General features: G+C 41.1%; 1 protein-coding gene across 1 annotated transcript; it reads right to left on the reverse strand.

Annotated features, from left to right (window-relative positions):
• Positions 1–331: 331 nt before the first annotated feature.
• On the reverse strand, positions 332–11,241 carry rasgrp2 (RAS guanyl releasing protein 2 (calcium and DAG-regulated)). Its single transcript, XM_038965663.1, has 17 exons — positions 11,120–11,241; positions 10,335–10,654; positions 10,037–10,139; positions 9,807–9,863; positions 7,626–7,757; positions 7,258–7,408; positions 6,912–7,085; positions 5,662–5,778; positions 5,226–5,507; positions 5,054–5,134; positions 4,839–4,937; positions 4,643–4,758; positions 4,382–4,523; positions 3,639–3,675; positions 3,115–3,273; positions 2,236–2,298; positions 332–2,022 (listed from the first exon to the last, which is right to left on the reverse strand). Exons 2-16 carry the CDS (start codon positions 10,402–10,404, stop codon positions 2,240–2,242), a joined length of 1,779 nt encoding a protein of 592 aa, XP_038821591.1. The 5' UTR covers positions 10,405–10,654; positions 11,120–11,241; the 3' UTR covers positions 332–2,022; positions 2,236–2,239.
• Between the last annotated feature and the right edge of the window lie 8,013 nt (positions 11,242–19,254).

The following is a 19,254-nucleotide window of genomic DNA, read 5'->3' on the forward strand; positions in this document are numbered from 1 at the left end:
AAGGCTGTGAGTTTGCAAAATGAGTGGTTCAAATAAGGACAGCACAAAGTGTTAAACATTTACATCATTTTGCAGACGCTCTTATCTAGAGTGACTTACAGGAGCAATTAGGGGCAGATGGAAAGAGCTTTCACCGATTCAGTTCAGGGATTTGAACCAGCTACCTTTTGGGTACTGGCCCAATGCCGCCAGGTTACTTGCCTCCAACACGATCAATATCTTTTATTCTCACAGTATCTACAAAAGTTCATTGCAACAAAATGCTTTAAATTGGAATCTGTTTGAAAGTGGAAATAAGGAATTTAAACTGGGTTTCAGAGCATAACATTTATTTAGGATAAATCACAATATTTTTACATGACACCACATTCATTATTTTTGATCAGTTTGGAATATATTTCAAAATGATAGTTTAAAATGTAGCCTGTATTTGTGCTGCTCTCCCATTTTACAGTGTCACTGAAGCCCATATGTATAAAGGTAGAACAAACGTGTGGAGTAGTTTCTGTACAATGATATTACTATATTTATAATTTTATATTCTAAAATAATTACAGTATGCATGTCTTTTAAATTGTACCACAGGATTGTCTAGTTGAGGAAATAACCTCAATTGATCTTGTCATTAACAATCCACTCCCACATTTTTCCTACTCAACTAGACCACACAAACAGGGAATGTAAAAAGGCAGTGTTAGCCTACACTATCCAGTGTTGTGACACACAAACAGGGAAACACTAAAAACAGGGAATGTAAAAAGGCAGTGGTAGCCTACACTATCCAGTGTTGTGACACACAAACAGGGAAACACTAAAAACAGGGAATGTAAAAAGGCAGTGGTAGCCTACACTATCCAGTGTTGTGACACACAAACAGGGAAACACTAAAAACAGGGAATGTAAAAAGGCAGTGGTAGCCTACACTATCCAGTGTTGTGACACACAAACAGGGAAACACTAAAAACAGGGAATGTAAAAAGGCAGTGTTAGCCTACACTATCCAGTGTTGTGACACACAAACAGGGAAACACTAAAAACAGGGAATGTAAAAAGGCAGTGGTAGCCTACACTATCCAGTGTTGTGACACACAAACAGGGAAACACTAAAAACAGGGAATGTAAAAAGGCAGTGGTAGCCTACACTATCCAGTGTTGTGACACACAAACAGGGAAACACTAAAAACAGGGAATGTAAAAAGGCAGTGGTAGCCTACACTATCCAGTGTTGTGACACACAAACAGGGAAACACTAAAAACAGGGAATGTAAAAAGGCAGTGGTAGCCTACACTATCCAGTGTTGTGACACACAAACAGGGAAACACTAAAAACAGGGAATGTAAAAAGGCAGTGGTAGCCTACACTATCCAGTGTTGTGACACACAAACAGGGAAACACTAAAAACAGGGAATGTAAAAAGGCAGTGGTAGCCTACACTATCCAGTGTTGTGACACACAAACAGGGAAACACTAAAAACAGGGAATGTAAAAAGGCAGTGGTAGCCTACACTATCCAGTGTTGTGACACACAAACAGGGAAACACTAAAAACAGGGAATGTAAAAAGGCAGTGGTAGCCTACACTATCCAGTGTTGTGACACACAAACAGGGAAACACTAAAAACAGGGAATGTAAAAAGGCAGTGGTAGCCTACACTATCCAGTGTTGTGACACACAAACAGCCCCATCTAGTGGAGAAGCAATCTTCTGCAGTCATGAACCACATACAAATACACACAGGGATATGCATATACTGTAGGTTTACCTACTGTGAAAGCTGTGAGCAAATAATATGATGTTGAAGGATGAATCAATCAGATGAAGGATGAATCAATCAGAAAATTTAAAAAATCCTTCCTCAGATGCGAAATGCTCTTAAACTGGAAAATTGGAATGTTTCTAACATCCGTTGTATCTTCAAACAGGAGCATTACGTTTCCATCACACTGAGATCTTCAGAGTGCCGTTGCTGCCGGGAACATGGGCAGTCATTGTTGTTTTTGTCCTCAATGTTGGTCTTCATTCTGATATAAAAATGAACTAGTAAGTAGACTACAAAATTAATTCAAGGAAAATATAGAAATGCAATCTAAACGGGATGTGCTTAGATATGATATGCTTAGAGACCACTTCAAAACACCTGCAGACAGAGCATAATGGTCCAATTCTGACCAGAACCTTTTCTTGCACTTGGATTACTCCAACACATATACCCTGTATTCTCCTACACCTCTTACCTCCTCAAAGGTGGACATCAAACACTTCATCCCCCAGGGAGTCAGGAGCTTCCTCTGTAATGACTGGGGAGAGAGAACAAAGTCTATCTGTGTTAAGGGCACCACATCAGCCATATTGGAGAACAGCAGCGTTCAAAAGCATTTGCACTGAGTAAAAATACACACCTGTAACTATGGTAACTATGTATCTGTTCATGGTTATACCAAGAGGTCTACGGGTAGAAAACTAGATTCAGCCACTGAACGGACCGTAATTATAATAATTTGTACACTGTAAATTGACCACAACTAAGCCCAAAAAGAGATTTTATTTAAAAATAACAATAAGTTCATACCTTGATGACATTGAGATATGATCACGTCTCTTTTTGTATTCGTGGGAATACTTGTTGAACATATTTCCCAAATTAAACAAATATTGAGCTGAATTCCTGGTGATTTGAGTCTTTTCTGACCAAAAAACGAGAATCTGCAATTTTTGGGGGGGACCCAAAAAATCACTCGTGGACTGATTTTGGCCCGTGGGCCACCTATTGCTGACCCCTGATCTACGGTATAAAAGCTTATAGGCTTATGAATATGAATATATTAATGTGAGAGTGAGCCATTAATCTTTATTACTATGACAATGTTTCAAGTAGATTGGACAGGAGCAAAAGCTCATTTGTGCCAGCTACTGACATGAGATAATATGCACTAAATTGGCTAAATATACCATACCTAACCATACCTAACCATACCTAACCATACCTAACTGCAACAAGCTGTACAAAGTACTGTACCAGTCCTTGTGCTTCAAGACTACAGTAAGTTTGAAACATCCAGGTAAAGATTTGAACATAAAGGAAAAGAGAGGTGAATTGGGAGGTGTGCTTGTACCTGTATGTTGTACAGTGTGTAGTGGCTGAGCTATAGTAGGCACACTGAAGGAACGGGAGTGTTGGGGAGAATGGTATTCGTGACAGGTGCTCTGTGTTCGTTTGCGGCACTCCACAGCAAGGCGGCTGCGACAATCTTTGTGGCAGCTCACCCCACAGGCTAGAATAGAGAAGAGGGGTTGAATCTCTTACATCTGAAAACAGACAGCATTGGTACTGGCATTGCTATTGTATTGTTATATATCTAGCCTTGGCTTCCTATAGGCATTGTAATATGGCTTTTGTGTTTAACTACACAATGTGTCTTGGAAAGGTCTTGGAAAGGTCTTGGAAAGGTTTTGCTCAACTTCTTACTGTGTACACTAATCAGTGTCTGTCTCAATGAGCAAGAGTATCTGGTAAATAACTGAATCCTGAAATATAAATAAGCAAATAAGCAATATAATGTTGGTCAACATTACACAACATTGTGCGTGGGGTGCGATAGGTGCAGAATACCCGACAGAGATCATTTTATTTGTGTACCTTTACACTTGTATCTTTGTTTGTAAAATCTCCACATCTGAAAAATACAATACATCTGTTACATATCATATTTAGCATTAGAAAAAAAGACAGGTTAATGGTGACTTTGTAAATGAAACTGATTGTTGAATAATCTTTTTATTCAAATTTCACATGCATTAATTTCAAAGCCTTTCGTCAACAGTGAGCAGTTAATTAAGTCTTGTTTGTAACTGTCACTTCAGCTTTCTCAGGAGTCAACAAGAGTCAACTGCTGACAGCTTGATTGGTTCACAATGATAAGTACAGAACAGACCTGAAGTGGGGCACCATAGGCTACAGTATGAAAGGAAATTAAATGAAGTGTCCTCAGAATAACAGACTAAACATGAGTGAGAGACAGTACGAAACACTTGAAAAAAGGAAACAGAACTGTTGTGTTTGGGTGGAAGCCATCAGAAAATGTGAGATCAGGAAGTCAGTTCTTTGTTTTGTTAAGCAATGTCACCAATAGAACCATTATCTTTCCACATCCAAAATGGTGTCCTCTAAATACCTTATTCCAAAATATCCACTATTCTGGTCACAATATGTGCTTCCTATAATATGGGTACCTTAACATCATTTGTATATACAGGTCCTCATAATAATTGGTTTATACCTAATTGTTTCATATTTATTTACTTATGATTGTATATTTTTTGTTTCTAATAGCTTTTACATGGAGTTGTACACAGTTGAAGCATAGGCATCATTGTACTTACCATGCCTTTACAGTGATGGCAACGCATAGGCTTCATGCAGGGCTTCTCTGAAAATGTGTGGATGAACCCCATCTTGCTGTTCAGTAAAGAGCTGGCCTTGGTGAAATAGTCAATCATCTCCTCCTGACTTATTTTGCCGTCCCTGAGAGGGTGAGGGGTCAAAGGTTGATATTACAGTAATAGCAAGATGCTCTGTGTGACTTGTGGATCTAAAGATAGTTGAAATGTTGGCCATCAATAGTTATGACTTGTCATACTCACTGATTCTTATCCAGGTCGTCAAACTTGCAGAGGTATGGGAAGTTAGTCCTAATGATCTCAAATTCCTCCTGAGTGACGTAGCCGTCTCCATCAGTGTCAAAATTCTTAAACACAGACTGAAAAATGACCAAATGTAAGTTCTCATTGCCATCTTTTATAATTACATTTCATATTTCAAATATGTTGAACAGCCTACCTCTACCATCTTCTGTATGTGTTTACTGATGATGGTGGGGTCAGCTTTGGGCTTCACTGAAGATGCCCACTCTTCTATCATAGGTGGGCTTGGGGTAGACTGGCAAACCAAAATAAATATTTGACAATAATTAATATTTCCTCTAGATTACATACAAGCTCTGTGTCTGTGTCCGTGGCCATGTCTGTGTCCGTGTGTCCCTGACACACACTCACCAATGGCCTGGCTGTGCGGGGCTCCCTCTGCAGGGACAGCTGATAGATCTCTTCCTCTGAGTGATACTGGTCCAGAGACACCTGAAAGGACCCAAACACAAACTGTTCAATCAAATGCCAACAGGTTAAACAAATCTACCAAGTCGTACAGTATCAGTCAACAGGGCCAGACCATGAGCAGGTTGAGCAGGTCCATGTTGGCATCGACGCTGGGTGGCATGGTCTGGATCAGCGCAAGCTCCTGGAGGATGGCATACAGCTGTTGGGTCTTGGCCAGGTTGACCTGCGTCTTCTCCCGGTCACTCCAGTCGGGCAGGGCTACGTGCACAGCAATCAGGTCCTTGAGGTGCACGCCCAGGATGGGGAAACGGAAGCCTGTGCTCTCTGAGAAGCGCTGGCGGTACTGGCTATAGTTCCCACAGGATGTCACAAGCTCCACCAGGTTGTTGAACACCTGAGGCAATAAGGATGTCACATAATGTTGGACATCACATAGCTAGAGCCAAATAATAGGTCACATTTTGACGTAGATCTACATTCAAAATGCAAATGTTTAGTTGTAATTGGTAAGTAAATAAAATAAAATAATTATGATCGAAACTGTTTACCTTGCTCACATCGTTGCTGATGTGTGACTGTGTGTCTTTGAGGCGTGAGATGGAGCTGTTACTGAGACCCCCCACTACTGCCATCAGAGTGTTGAAGTTCTGCAGCTGTAACAACCTCTACAGAGACCAGATACAAAAATATAACCCATCTTAGCCCTAACAGAGCCAACAAAAAACTGCATGGAACACAAGACAGACCAACTTCTAGAGGGAGTTTGGATTCCATTCACTGAGAAGCAGTGGCACTAATGGACTTCTCTTTATCTGAGGGATGATTCACACTGACTTGGGAGATGACTCAGTTAACAGGGAGTGGACTCTTTCTGACCTGGTAGCTGACTTTTTCTGACTCGGTAGTTCAGCCTGATCTCATAGTAAGATAGTAAGGTACATCCGCGAAACACTCAAATTAGTATGATATGTTATGTTTAATATGGTTACGTAAGACAGAACACAGCTAACTTGAGCATTTCACCTAATAAACAACTTTTCAACTAGTTACTACTTTTTAGCTACTTTGCAACGTCCTAGCATATTAGCTAACCCTTTCCCTAACCTTAACCCTAAACTTAAGCCTTTTAGCTAACCTTCCCCTAACCTTAACCCTAAACTTAAGCCTTTTAGCTAACCTTCCCCTAACCCTGTAACCTTAACCCTAACCCCTATCCTTAACTCTTAGACTAACTAATGCTAGCCAGCTAGCTAATGTTAACATTAGCCACCTAGCTAACATTAGCCACAACAAATTGGAATTCGTAACATATCCTAAATATTTCAAATTCACAGCATATTCTAACACATTAATACATACCATACGAAATGTAACATCATTCTAAATGGAATGTCTTGGATATACAGTACATACAGAATAATATGAAATGCTCTTAGACCAGGTTGGTGATTATTTTTTGACCTGGTAGTTGACTCTTTCTGAGCTGGGAGTTTACGCTTTCTGATTTGGGAGTTGACCCTTTGTGACCTGGAAGTTGACTCTTTCTGACCTGGTAGTTGAGCTTTTCTGACCTGGGAGTTGATTCATTGACCTGGGACTGGGAGTGATTCATTGACCTGGGACTGGGAGTTGATTCATTGACCTGGGACTGGGAGTTGATTCATTGACCTGGGACTGGGAGTTGATTCATTGAACTGGGACTGGGAGTTGATTCATTGACCTGAGACTGGGAGTTGATTCATTGACCTGGGACTGGGAGTTGATTCATTGACTTGGGACAGGGAATTGATTGACTGACCTGTGCGACCCTAATAAAGTGGGAGATGACTGCAGCCCTCTGGGGGGCGGTGGGCTTGCTGAGCACCATCAGCTGGATCCACTGAGACACGCTGTTGAAGAGGGTGATGAAGCGTTCCAGGATGGGGTTATCCACTGTGCAGCCATGCATCACAAAGCTGTGGTAGTCCTGGAACTGGAGGGCAAGGGACCATTTTAAAAACAATGTCCAATATGCAAACACACAGTCTATCTTACTTAAACCACAAATACAACAACTACTGCATAATTCAGCCAAAAGCAAAGTCACCTGGGTGAGACCCATAACGAAGCTGGCGAACAGAGCCACCTGCTGGCCACCCACTCACCAGTATCCGACAGAAGGACTTATACTCCATGTAGGTGAGGTGCTCTGCTAGTTCAGATGAGTCCAGGTGATCAAAGAGGAGAGACGTCTTCCTCTTCTTGAAATCAGACTGAGCTGGTTGGCTCACCTGCCTACTCCACTCATATGACGGCCTAGGGAAAATAAGAAAGGAAGCTCAACTATCAGTAGTTGCGAGAGTACTGCGAGAGTGGCCGAATGTAGATGCACTCATGCACTCTGAAAACTGTTCTACTGTATCATTGAATGCTAAGCTGTCACTGTGTCACTGTGAAGGAGACTATGCCTGCCTGGCTGGTTAGCTGCTACAATGCTTGTATGATTGCCTGGCTGAAGACAGGGGGCACTTACACACTGTCAACGTTGATGAGTGTGCTCTGGTGCTCCTCTCCCTGCTGAGCCAGCTGCTCCTTCAGCCCTCTGATCTGCTCTGCCAGCTCTGGGTTCAGGTCAAACTCTGCTGGGAACTCGCTGATCCAGTACCTTACGGTGCAGTATGGAGAGGAGAGGCGGGGTTTACAGGGACAGAAAGGTAGGACAGGAGGAGTTAGTGTTGTCATTTCTGGCTCGGAGCCAGAGAGTATGGAAATCATATACCTACATGGAGATTGTATACCTACATGGAAATCATATACCTACATGGAGATCATATGTCTACATGGAGATCATATGTCTACATGGAGATCATATACCTACATGGAGATCATATGTCTACATGGAGATCATATGTCTACATGGAGATCATATGTCTACATGGAGATCATATGTCTACATGGAGATCATATGTCTACATGGAGATCATATACCTACATGGAGATCATATGTCTACATGGAGATCATATGTCTACATGGAGATCATATGTCTACATGGAGATCATATACCTACAGTGGCAAGAAAAAGTATGTGAACCCTTTGGAATTACCTGGATTTTTGGATAAATTGGTCATCAAATTTGATCTGATCTTCATCTAAGTCACAACAATAAACAAACATAGTGTGCTTAAACTAATAACAAACAAATTATTGTATTTTTATTGTCTGTATTGAATACATCATTTAAACATTCACAGTATAGGTTGGAGAAAGTATGTCAACCAGTAGGCTAATGACTTCTCCAAAAGCTAATTGGAGTCAGAAGTCAGCTAACCTGGAGTCCAATCAATGAGACGAGATTGGAGATGTTGGTTCGAGCTGCCTTGCCCTGTATAAAACATTCACAAAATTTGAGTTTGCTATTCACAGGAAGCATGGCCTGATGTGAACCATGCCGCGAACAAAAGAGATCTCAGAAGACCAAAGATTAAGAATTGTTGACTAGCATAAAGCTGGAAAGGGTTACAAAAGTATCTCTAAAAGCCTTGATGTTCATCAGTCCACGGTAAGACAAATTGTCTATAAATGGAGAAAGTTCAGCACTGTTGCTACTCTCCCTAGGAGTGGTCATCCTGCAAAGATGACTGCAAGAGCACAGCGCAGAATGCTCAATGAGGTTAAGAAGAATCCTAGTGTCTGGCAAAATATTCTGTGGACAGATGAAACTACAATTGAGTTGTTTGGAAGGAACATGCAACACTGTGTGTGGAGAAAAAAGGCAAAGCACACCAACATCAAAACCTACCCAATTGTAAAGTATGGTGGAGGGAGCATCATGGTTCGGGGCTGCTTTGCTGACTCAGGGCCTGGACAGTTTGCTATCATCGACGTAAAAATGAATTCCCAAGTTTATAAAGACATTTTGCAGGAGAACGTTAGGCTATCTGTCCGCCAATTGAAGCTCAACAGAAGTTGGGTGATGCAACAGGACAATGGCCCAAAACATAGAAGTAAATCAACAAGAGAATGGAAGAAAAGACAGAAGAAAACAGAAGAAAATACGCCTTCTGGAGTGGCCCAGTCAGAGTCCTGACCTCAACCCGATTGAGATGCTGTGGCATGACATCAAGAGAGCAGTTCACACCAGACATCCCAGGAATATTGCTGAACTGAAACAGTTTTGTAAAGAGGAATGGTCCAAAATTCCTCCTGACCGTTTTGCAGTTCTGATCCGCAACTATAGAAAACATTTGGTTGAGGTTTTTGCTGCCAAAGGAGGGTCAACCAGTTATTAAATCCAAGGGTTCACATACTTTTTCCAACCTGCAGAGTGAATGTTTACACGGTGTGTTCAATAAAGACATGAAAACGTATCATTGTTTGTGTGTTATTAGTTTAAGCAGAGTGTGTTTCTCTATTGTTGTGACCTAGATGAAGATCAGATCAAATTTTATGACCAATTTATGCAGAAATCCAGGTATTTCCAAAGGGTTCACATATTTTTTCTTGCCACTGTACATGGAGATCATATACCTACACGGAGATCATATGTCTACATGGAGATCACATGCCTCCACATTGCTTACAGGGAAATCATATACTGTACCTACAGTACATGTGTTAATGTTGACAGACAAGCACAGAATCTATCTCACGACTAAGACCTATAGCAGTGCTTCCTCTGTGGCTCCATGATTTTCTATGCTGTATTCACTCACTTGATAAGATGGCAGATTTGTGACCTGAGTTCAGGCAGACAGTTTTCCTCCAGCGACCTGTTGTGTGGTTAAGGAACAAAATTCCACAAAAATTTCCACCAAAAGCATTTGAAACCCCTGGTCTAGTAATCCTTAGGCCCATCACTATTATGGAAAAAAATAAATCTCTGCTAGCATCTCGGGACATACATTTAAGAGAACAGTGGTGTGTCATTCATCTGAAAGGATACTTGCTGGAGAGTTTCTTGGCCAGGTCAGCAGAGGAGAGGTACCATGGATGCATCATGAGAAACATCCGGACCAGAGACTCATCATTCAGCCTGCCTTCATAATCTACCAGGAGAGGAGAGACCGAGATACATGGATGAGCTTCACTGTACAAGGCAAGCTGCCACATATTGTGTAAATCATTTATATATAGGCAACTACTGCAGTTGTACAACCAAACAACAATGAAAATGTTATCTAAGCATGTACTGTCTGCAACTATTTACACCAGGAGAGAGGCAAAGGGAGAGTAATCCTGACCAAATGCTTTGATGCAGGCCTCCGTAAGCTCATCGACTGTCGCCGACTGATCTAATTTGATAGACTTCATCCTCCTCTGGTTCTCTCTCCAACAGTCCTCTCTGTACTCTCCTCCGTTGAAACATACACAGTGAGACTGTGATGAGGTGTGGGATTTAGAAGAATGGCTGTGTTCTCTATTCTGTTGGGCAACCTTCCAACAGAGTCCTCTGATGAGTCTGTTAGTCCTCAGGCAGGCAGCTACCCTGCTCCAGTCAACAAGCTAAGAAAGTCTCTTCCTCTTTTATGAAAGCTTTTAGTTTGTGTGCTTCCTGCCCCACCTTAAAACAAGAGCATTGGTATAGTCATGAAAAACCCCAAAACCCAGTTGAGAGTAGGCCTTTAGCAATTCACTATTCAATTGTTTGCTTACTGATGATAATACAAACAAAACATTTTTGTGACACAAGAACCTGCAATATGGCAATACTAATTCACCCTCCACATACATTATCTATCTGATTATTCATGATGCAAGGAAAAGATAATCCCAGCCAAATGATTACCCATCAGACAGAGATTAAAGTGTGTTGGTGGCTGTTTTCCCAGGTATCAAATACATGTCAACAGTTATCTCAAACACAATTAGAGATTGCACTGTTTTGCACTTGCAAATTGAGTTTAAAAACATTGACTGGTTTTATAATTTGATAATTTATTAGATACAGTACATGAGTCATTAAGAAATGACACCACAACCAGTCTACCAAACTATGTTATATCATACTAATAAAAAAAGGTCTTACCCTCTTGAATTGACCACAGCAGTCTTGTCATAAGATGTGGAAAATCACAAGACTACGAAAGGTGTCTGCACCCCTCCATTGCTTCTTCAAAGCAGTTTGTCTAACTAAGTGACAGTTATATATCCCTTCAGTTGCCTTTTGCTCTCAGTTTCCTTTTTGCTGTGCATTTTAGTGCGGTCACATTTCCTCTTTACAGACCGTGCCCCAAAGTGTCAACCAGTCCTTCTAAATGAAATGCACTTTCACTGTCAAGGCAGTGCTGTTGGTGGTGAGATTTCAATAAGTATTATTAAGGGTACTTAGATGAAATAACAAAGCACTTACATGTTGTAATGGAAATTATATATTATTTGACAATTTAAAATACATAAAGAAGCCACTCCAGGCAACAAATACATGAACCACAACGACAGAGGATTATATACTGTAGAAAAAAAGTTAAAAGATGTCTGTCTATCTTGCTCTACACACACGCGCACGCACACACACACACACACACACACACACACACACACACACACACACACACACACACACACACACACACACACACACACACACACACACACACACACACACACACACACACACACACACACACACACACACACACACACACATACACACACACGCCCTGAGGGTGTTATGCTGGTTTTCTAGTTATTCAGTTGCTCTGAGGTAGCAGATCCCTGACTTCATATACAGTGCCTTCAGAAAGTATTCACACCCCTTGACTTATTCCCCAAGAAATTGTGTTACAGCCTGAATTTAAAATGGATCAAATTTAGATTTTTTTTGTCACTGGCCTACACACCTTTTTTTTTTATTAATTACAAACGTGAAGCTGAAATGTCTTGAGTCAATAAGTATTCAACCACTTTGTTACTGAAAGCCTAAATAAGATCAGGTGTAAAAATGGGTTTAACAAGTCACATAATAAGTTTAACATGATTTTTGAATGACTACCTCATCTCTGTACCCCACGCATACAATTATCTGTAAGGTCCCTCAGTTGAGCAGTGAATTTCAAATACAGATTCAACCACAAAAACCAGGGAGGTGTTTCAATGCCTTGCAAAGAAGGGCACCTATTGTTAGATGGGTAAACATTTGAAAAAGCAGACATTGAATATCCATTTGAGCATGGTGAAGCTTTTAATTACACTTTGGAGGGTGTATAAATACACCCAGTCACTACAAAGATACAGGCGTCCTTCCTAACTCAGTTGCTGGAGAGGAAGGAAACTGCTCAGGGATTTCACCATGTGTCACACCCTGATCTGTTTCACCTGTCTGGTGATTGTCTCCACCCCCTCCAGGTGTCGCTTATTTCCGTGGTGTATATATCCCTGTGTTTCCTGTCTCTCTGTGCCAGTTCGTCTTGTATGCCTTTCAAGTCAACCAGCATTTTTCCCGTACTCCTGCCTCTATTCTCTTTTGCTAGTCCTCCTGGTTTTTGACCCTTGCCTGTTTTTCTGGACTCTGTACCCGCCTGCCTGACCATTCTGCCTGCCCTGACCTCGAGCCTGCCTGCCAATCTGTACCTCCTGGACTCTGAACTGGTTTTGACCTTTTGCCTGTCCACGACCATTCTCTTGCCTACCCCTTTTGGATTGTTTAATAAATATCAAGACTCAAACCATAAGCCTCCCGGGTCTGCATCTGGGTCTCGCCTTGTGCCCTTATACCATAAGGGTAATGGTGATTTTAAAACAGTTACAGAGTTCAATGGCTGTGATAGAAGAAAACTGAGTATGGATCAACAACACTGTAGTTATTCCACAATACTAACCTAATTGACAGAGTGAAAAGAAGGAAGCCTGTACATAATACAAATATTTTAAAACATGCATTCTGTTTGCAAAAAGGCACTACAGTAATACTGCAAAAAATGTGGCAAAGAAATTCACATTTTGTTTTGAATACAAAGTGTTATGTTTGGGGCAAATCCAATACAACACACTCTCCATGTTTTCAAGCATAGTGGTGGCTGCATCATGTTATGGGTATGCTTATAATCATTAAGGACTGGGTATCAGGTTTCAGGTATGACCCAGATGCAGACAGTGTCGAAGAAACAAAAGTTTATCTCTAGTACAGGGCCAGGCAAATAACAGGTCAAAGGCAGACGGAGGTCAGTAATCCAGAGAGGGTACAAAAGGTCCAGAACGGCAGGCAGTCTCAGGGTCAGGGCAGGCAGAACGGTCAAAACCGGGAAGGACTAGAAAACAGGAGCAAGAACAGACAGGAGCAGGGGAACAAATGCTGGTAGGTGTCACGAAACAAATCGAACTGGCAACAGACAAACAGAGAACACAGGTATAAATACACAGGGGATAATGGGGAAGATGGGCGACACCTGGAAGGGGGTGGAGACAGGCACAAAGACAGGTGAAACAGATCAGGGTGTGACACTGGGGAGGATTTCAGGATACAAAAATCAACAGAATGGAGCTAAGCACAAGCAAAATCCTAGAGGAAAACCTGAGTCAGTCTGCTTTTCACCAGACACTGGGAGTGTTGAGGTTACTGTAAACTTGGTATTGTTTGATTGGTCAATAGTGGTTGGTTTTGGGTTGCAAGGTTACACCTTCAGATGTTATAAATGTAATGGAAAACTTTTCCTGTATCCAGTCCATGGAGGAAGGCTAGATTATCAATTCTAATTTCCTGGGCTTCTAGGCTTCTAGCCTAGTAACCATCTCTTTGTTCATGCTTTGTCCTGTAAGTTAACCTTAGGATCTATATGCCTAGAAGTATGCTTTGTAATGGTTGTTAATGCTTTGTAACTTAAGCTTTATGCCTTGTATGTGAATTAATTCATTGTACAATGTTAATTAAATATCTGCCTTTGATATAGACAATTCTCAGACCAATTATTGCTAGTCAACGTCAGCTCATTGCCTCATGCTTGCTTGTATATTTTAATTATCTTTATGGAGTCAGGTTAACATTTTAATAGGCTAATTGCTTAGTCTCATTACGAGTCACATGTGAGGTATTTATAATATCATATGTAATGTTTGTCAAATATGACTGCCCACTACACATTTATTATACAGCAATTACAGATGAGCTGTTGTACTCAGAGACAATCTCAAACAGACAGTAACTGTGCACAAGCTGTCAAGCTCTAGGTTCCTGTTCCATCTGTCCAGGCCAAGGGGTCATTTCCTATGACCCTACTATGACCCATGACCCTACGCTACTGTTGTGAGCATGACAACTATAGTATAGGAATGTTCTGTATAATTTTTCTTTCTGTATAATTCTATTTAATTGTAGCTGGTTTACATCCCAGTCTTCACTGGGATCAATGTCAAAGGAAGGAGGGTTTTGACTACTGGAAGTCAATGGAGTAGAACTGTACTGCATTCTTTCATGTTGTCAATGACAAAGAATGCAATTTAAATTTGAGAAATGCAAACATGTTTTTTGTTGTAAGTAGGCCTATTTGTAAAAAAAAAAAAAAAAAAAAAAAGGATTACTTATTATGACTGTGATAATGTGGTTGTCTCACCTAGCTATCTTAAAACCTCTTGGAAATAGGGGGCACCAGTTTATTCTACGTTTATTTATTATGACTTTTGGAATTTTTGGGGAATTTTTCGTTCCATGCGCCAAGAGTTCATGGACATGTGCGCTCCACCATGCTAGCCAAAGTTGCTAATTCGACAGAAGAAATGGACATTCTAAAACAAAACAACGATTTATTGTGGAACTAGGACTCCCTGCACTGCATTCTGATGGAAGATCATCAAAGGTAAGCGAATATTTATGATGTTATTTCGTATTTTTGTGGAATATGTTGGCTCCAACATGGCGGAGAATGGCTGGGCGCTGTCTCAGATTATTGCATGCTGTACTTTGTACTAAAGTGATTTTTTTAAATCTAACACAGCGGTTGCATTAAGAACCAGTGTATCTTTCATTTGCTGTACAACATGTATTTTTTAGCAAAGTTTATGATGAGTTTTTTAGTTAGATTACGTGACTGTCCAAAATTTCTCCGGACAATTTGGTGCATTTTGGCGCCATATTCACAATGTAAAACCAGGATTTGTAGCTATAAATATGCAAATTTTCGAACAAAACATAAATGTATTGTATAACATGATGTTATAAGACTGTCATCTGATGAAGTTGTTCAAAGGTTAGTGATTAATTTTATCTCTATTTGTGGGTTTTGTGAAAGCTACCTTTGCGGTGGAAAAATGGCGGTGTATTTTTGGATATTGTGGTGAGCTAACATAAATATATGTTGTGTTTTCGCTGTAAAACAATTAAAAAATCGGAAATATTGGCTGGATTCACAAGATATTTATCTTTCATTTGCTGTACAACATGTATTTTTCATAAATGTTTTATGATGAGTATTTATATATTTCACGTTGCTCTTTGTAATTATTCTGGCTTTTTTGGTGCCATTTATGATCATGGCACCAATGTAAAACCAGGATTTGTAGCTATAAATATGCACATTTTCGAACAAAACATAAATGTATTGTATAACATGATGTTATAAGACTGTCATCTGATGAAGTTGTTCAAAGGTTAGTGATTAATTTGATCTCTATTTGTGGGTTTTGTGAAAGCTATGTTTGCGGTGAAAAAATGGCGTTGTGTGTTTGGCTATTGTGGTGCGCTAACATAAATATACAGTATATACAGTATATTCGCTGTAAAACATTTTAAAAATCGGAAATGTTGGCTGGATTCACAAGATGTTTATCTTTCATTTGCTGTATTGGACTTGTGATTTCATGAAATTATATTATATGATATCCCTGTGGCGCAAGGCTAGGCTGTGCTAGTCAGCGTTGCCCTGCCCTGTTAATGCATGTATTAATTCTGATGAGGAGGATCCCGGATCCGGGAGGGTGGGTCGGTAGAGGTTTTTAAGATGAATGCACTAACCGTAAGTCGCTTTGGATAAGAGCATCTGCTAAATGACTAACACATAAATGTAATGTGACCTACCATTCTCTGCCAGTGCCTCTACCGGACCTTAAAAAAATAAAAACATTTAATGTAACATTTAATGTTGATTTAACTAGGCAAGTCAGTTAAGAACAAATTCTTATTTACAATGACGGCATATACCGGCCAAACCCGGACCAATTGTGCGCCACCCTATGGGACTCTAGCACTGAGATGCAGTGCCTTAGACTGCTGAGCCACTGCATTTCCTAGCTCATACAAATTCACTGTTCACCTTTCTATGTAAATACATATGCCAACATGTGCATATGACAACGAGAGAACATTTTTGGACGCAGATGGTCAATGTAAATTTCAAGTGGTGTTGAGTTGTTGGAAATATGGAATGTTTGGCTCATGTGACCTACCGATCCCTGCCAGCACCTCTATCAGACCTAACCCTCCCATTCTGTTCTTTGTTATATTTTTGCCCTTTTCGTGAAGTATTGTAATCTTCTGTTTTCAGACAGCGTTAGAATTGTTGAGGTCTCTTACAACCAGAAACAAATGCTTTGGAAATTGTTAACATACGTGTATATTCTATGAGTTTCAGTTTTTCTATCAGTTTTCATTATGAAACAGCTTCTACAGTAAGTCAACTCACTGCAAGGACAAGACGCAGTAATGATTACACCATCCTAATGCAGAAAGGTCACTGAAACAAATATTGCCCTTCCCTTAAAGCTGTGGGAGTGTTTGGTTTGTGTCAGGCTTCAAGTGTTGTCTACTGGCTCCTGACATTAACCAGACATGCCTTCCAAATATCATGGCCTTTGAGACTGGGTCACAGCTGCTATTAATGAACCAGGCCTCCATGATAGCGCCAAAGACAGTACAGTATGAAGATAGGCAGAAACTGCTTCTCCAATAGAAATCCCATATCACACTTGTAGGCGATGTCATGGTTAAGTTGGTTAGCTAAGCTCATGTGGAGATACACGTCATCGGGTCTAACGGTTGTCTCGCACCAAACTGTGCATGTGCAGGCCATCAAATCAAAGTTACTCATTCAATACAAAGTTGTTTTTGACGAAAATTAAAAGTGTGTCTCTTCCACGAGTAATAACATGTTCCACGAGTAATAACATGTTCCGCGAGTAATAACATGTTCCACGAGTAATAACATGTTCCGCGAGTAATAACATGTTCCGCGAGTAATAACATGTTCCACGAGTAATAACATGTTCCACGAGTAATAACATGTTCCACGAGTAATAACATGTTCCGCGAGTAATAACATGTTCCGCGAGTAATAACATGTTCCGCGAGTAATAACATGTTCCGCGAGTAATAACATGGTCCATGAGTAATAACATGTAATAACGGGCCTCCCGGGTGGCGCAGTGGTCTAGGGCACTGCATCGCAGTGCTAGCTGCGCCACCAGAGTCTCTGGGTTCGCGCCCAGGCTCTGTCGCAGCCGGCCGCGACCGGGAGGTCCGTGGGGCGACGCACAATTGGCATAGCGTCGTCCGGGTTAGGGAGGGTTTGACCGGTAGGGATATCCTTGTCTCATCGCGCTCCAGCGACTCCTGTGGCGGGCCGGGCGTAGTGCACGCTAACCAAGGGGGCCAGGTACACGGTGTTTCCTCCGACACATTGGTGCAGCTGGCTTCCGGGTTGGAGGCGCGCTGTGTTAAGAAGCAGTGCGGCTTGGTTGGGTTGTGCTTCGGAGGACGCATGGCTTTCGACCTTCGTCTCTCCCGAGCCCGTACGGGAGTTGTAGCAATGAGACAAGATAGTAATTACTAGCGATTGGATACCACGAAAATTGGGGAGAAAAGGGGGTAAAAAAACAAAACAAACAAAAAAAAAAAAACATGTAATAACATGTTCCGCGAGTAATAACATGGTCCATGAGTAATAACATGTTCCACGAGTAATAACATGTTCCACGAGTAATAACATGTTCCGCGAGTAATAACATGTTCCGCGAGTAATAACATGGTCCATGAGTAATAACATGTTCCACGAGTAATAACATGTTCCACGAGTAATAACATGTTCCGCGAGTAATAACATGTTCCGCGAGTAATAACATGGTCCATGAGTAATAACATGTTCCACGAGTAATAACATGTTCCACGAGTAATAACATGTTCCGCGAGTAATAACATGTTCCGCGAGTAATAACATGGTCCATGAGTAATAACATGTAATAACATGTTCCACGAGTAATAACATGTTCCACGAGTAATAACATGTTCCACTACTATTTAAGACATCGGCTCGAATCTAGGTTGTGCCTTTAGATTTCGATAAAATTAACCACACTCAAACCCCAAACCTCAGCCATCCAAACCCCGGCCATCCAGGACCTCTATATCAGGTTGTGTGAAAGGAAGGCCCGGAAAGTCGTTAAAGATTCCAGACCAACAAGTCATACACAAGTCATACACTGTTCTTCTGCACAGCAAGCAGTTCCGGTGCATCAAGTCTGACACCAACAGGCTCCTGAACAGCTTCTATCTCCCATGCCATAAGACTGCTAAATAGCTAACAAAATAGCTAACGAAATAGCTAACAAAATAGCTACATGTACTATCTGAGTTGTCCCTTGTATTTTATTCTTATTTGTGCACTGTCTCTATGCACACTCACAGGGTCCTACACACTCACACACACTGTCACTCCAACACACACACACTGTCTCTATACACACTCACAGGGTCCTACACACTCACACACACTGTCTCTATGCACACTCACAGGGTCCTACACACTCACACACACTGTCTCTATGCACACTCACAGGGTCCTACACACTCACACACACTGTCTCTATGCACACTCACAGGGTCCTACACACTCACACACACTGTCTCTATGCACACTCACAGGGTCCTACACACTCACACCCACTGTCTCTATGCACACTCACAGGGTCCTACACACTCACACACACTGTCACACCAACACACACACAAACCCTCACTCAAAAATTTTCTCACTCACAATAATATGCACATACATTTAAAGTGACTCTACACACACGCACACCCACTCGCATACAAGCTGCTCCTACTCTGTTTATCTTATATTGTGTTGCCTAGTCACCTTACCCTTATATTCCTGAACATTGTAAATATGCTACTGGAACTGACCGTGTATATAGTATGCTTACTTACTTCATCGTGTTCTTCTTATTTTTATATCT

This window comes from Salvelinus namaycush, chromosome 26 (genome assembly GCF_016432855.1).
Source record: "Salvelinus namaycush isolate Seneca chromosome 26, SaNama_1.0, whole genome shotgun sequence".
Taxonomy (NCBI): Eukaryota; Metazoa; Chordata; class Actinopteri; order Salmoniformes; family Salmonidae; genus Salvelinus; species Salvelinus namaycush.

What these genes read in the sequence shown, in the direction of transcription:
- rasgrp2 (XM_038965663.1), bottom strand. Translation starts at nt 10,404, where the DNA reads ATGAAGTCTATCAAATTAGATCAGTCGGCGACAGTCGATGAGCTTACG. An exon ending in ACTTTATTAGGGTCGCACAG is followed by an intron (nt 5,779 to 6,911) that starts GTCAGTCAATCA and finishes TGGTCTCTGTAG; the next exon opens with AGGTTGTTACAGCTGCAGAA. An exon ending in TCAGCAACGATGTGAGCAAG is followed by an intron (nt 5,508 to 5,661) that starts GTAAACAGTTTC and finishes TTATTGCCTCAG; the next exon opens with GTGTTCAACAACCTGGTGGA.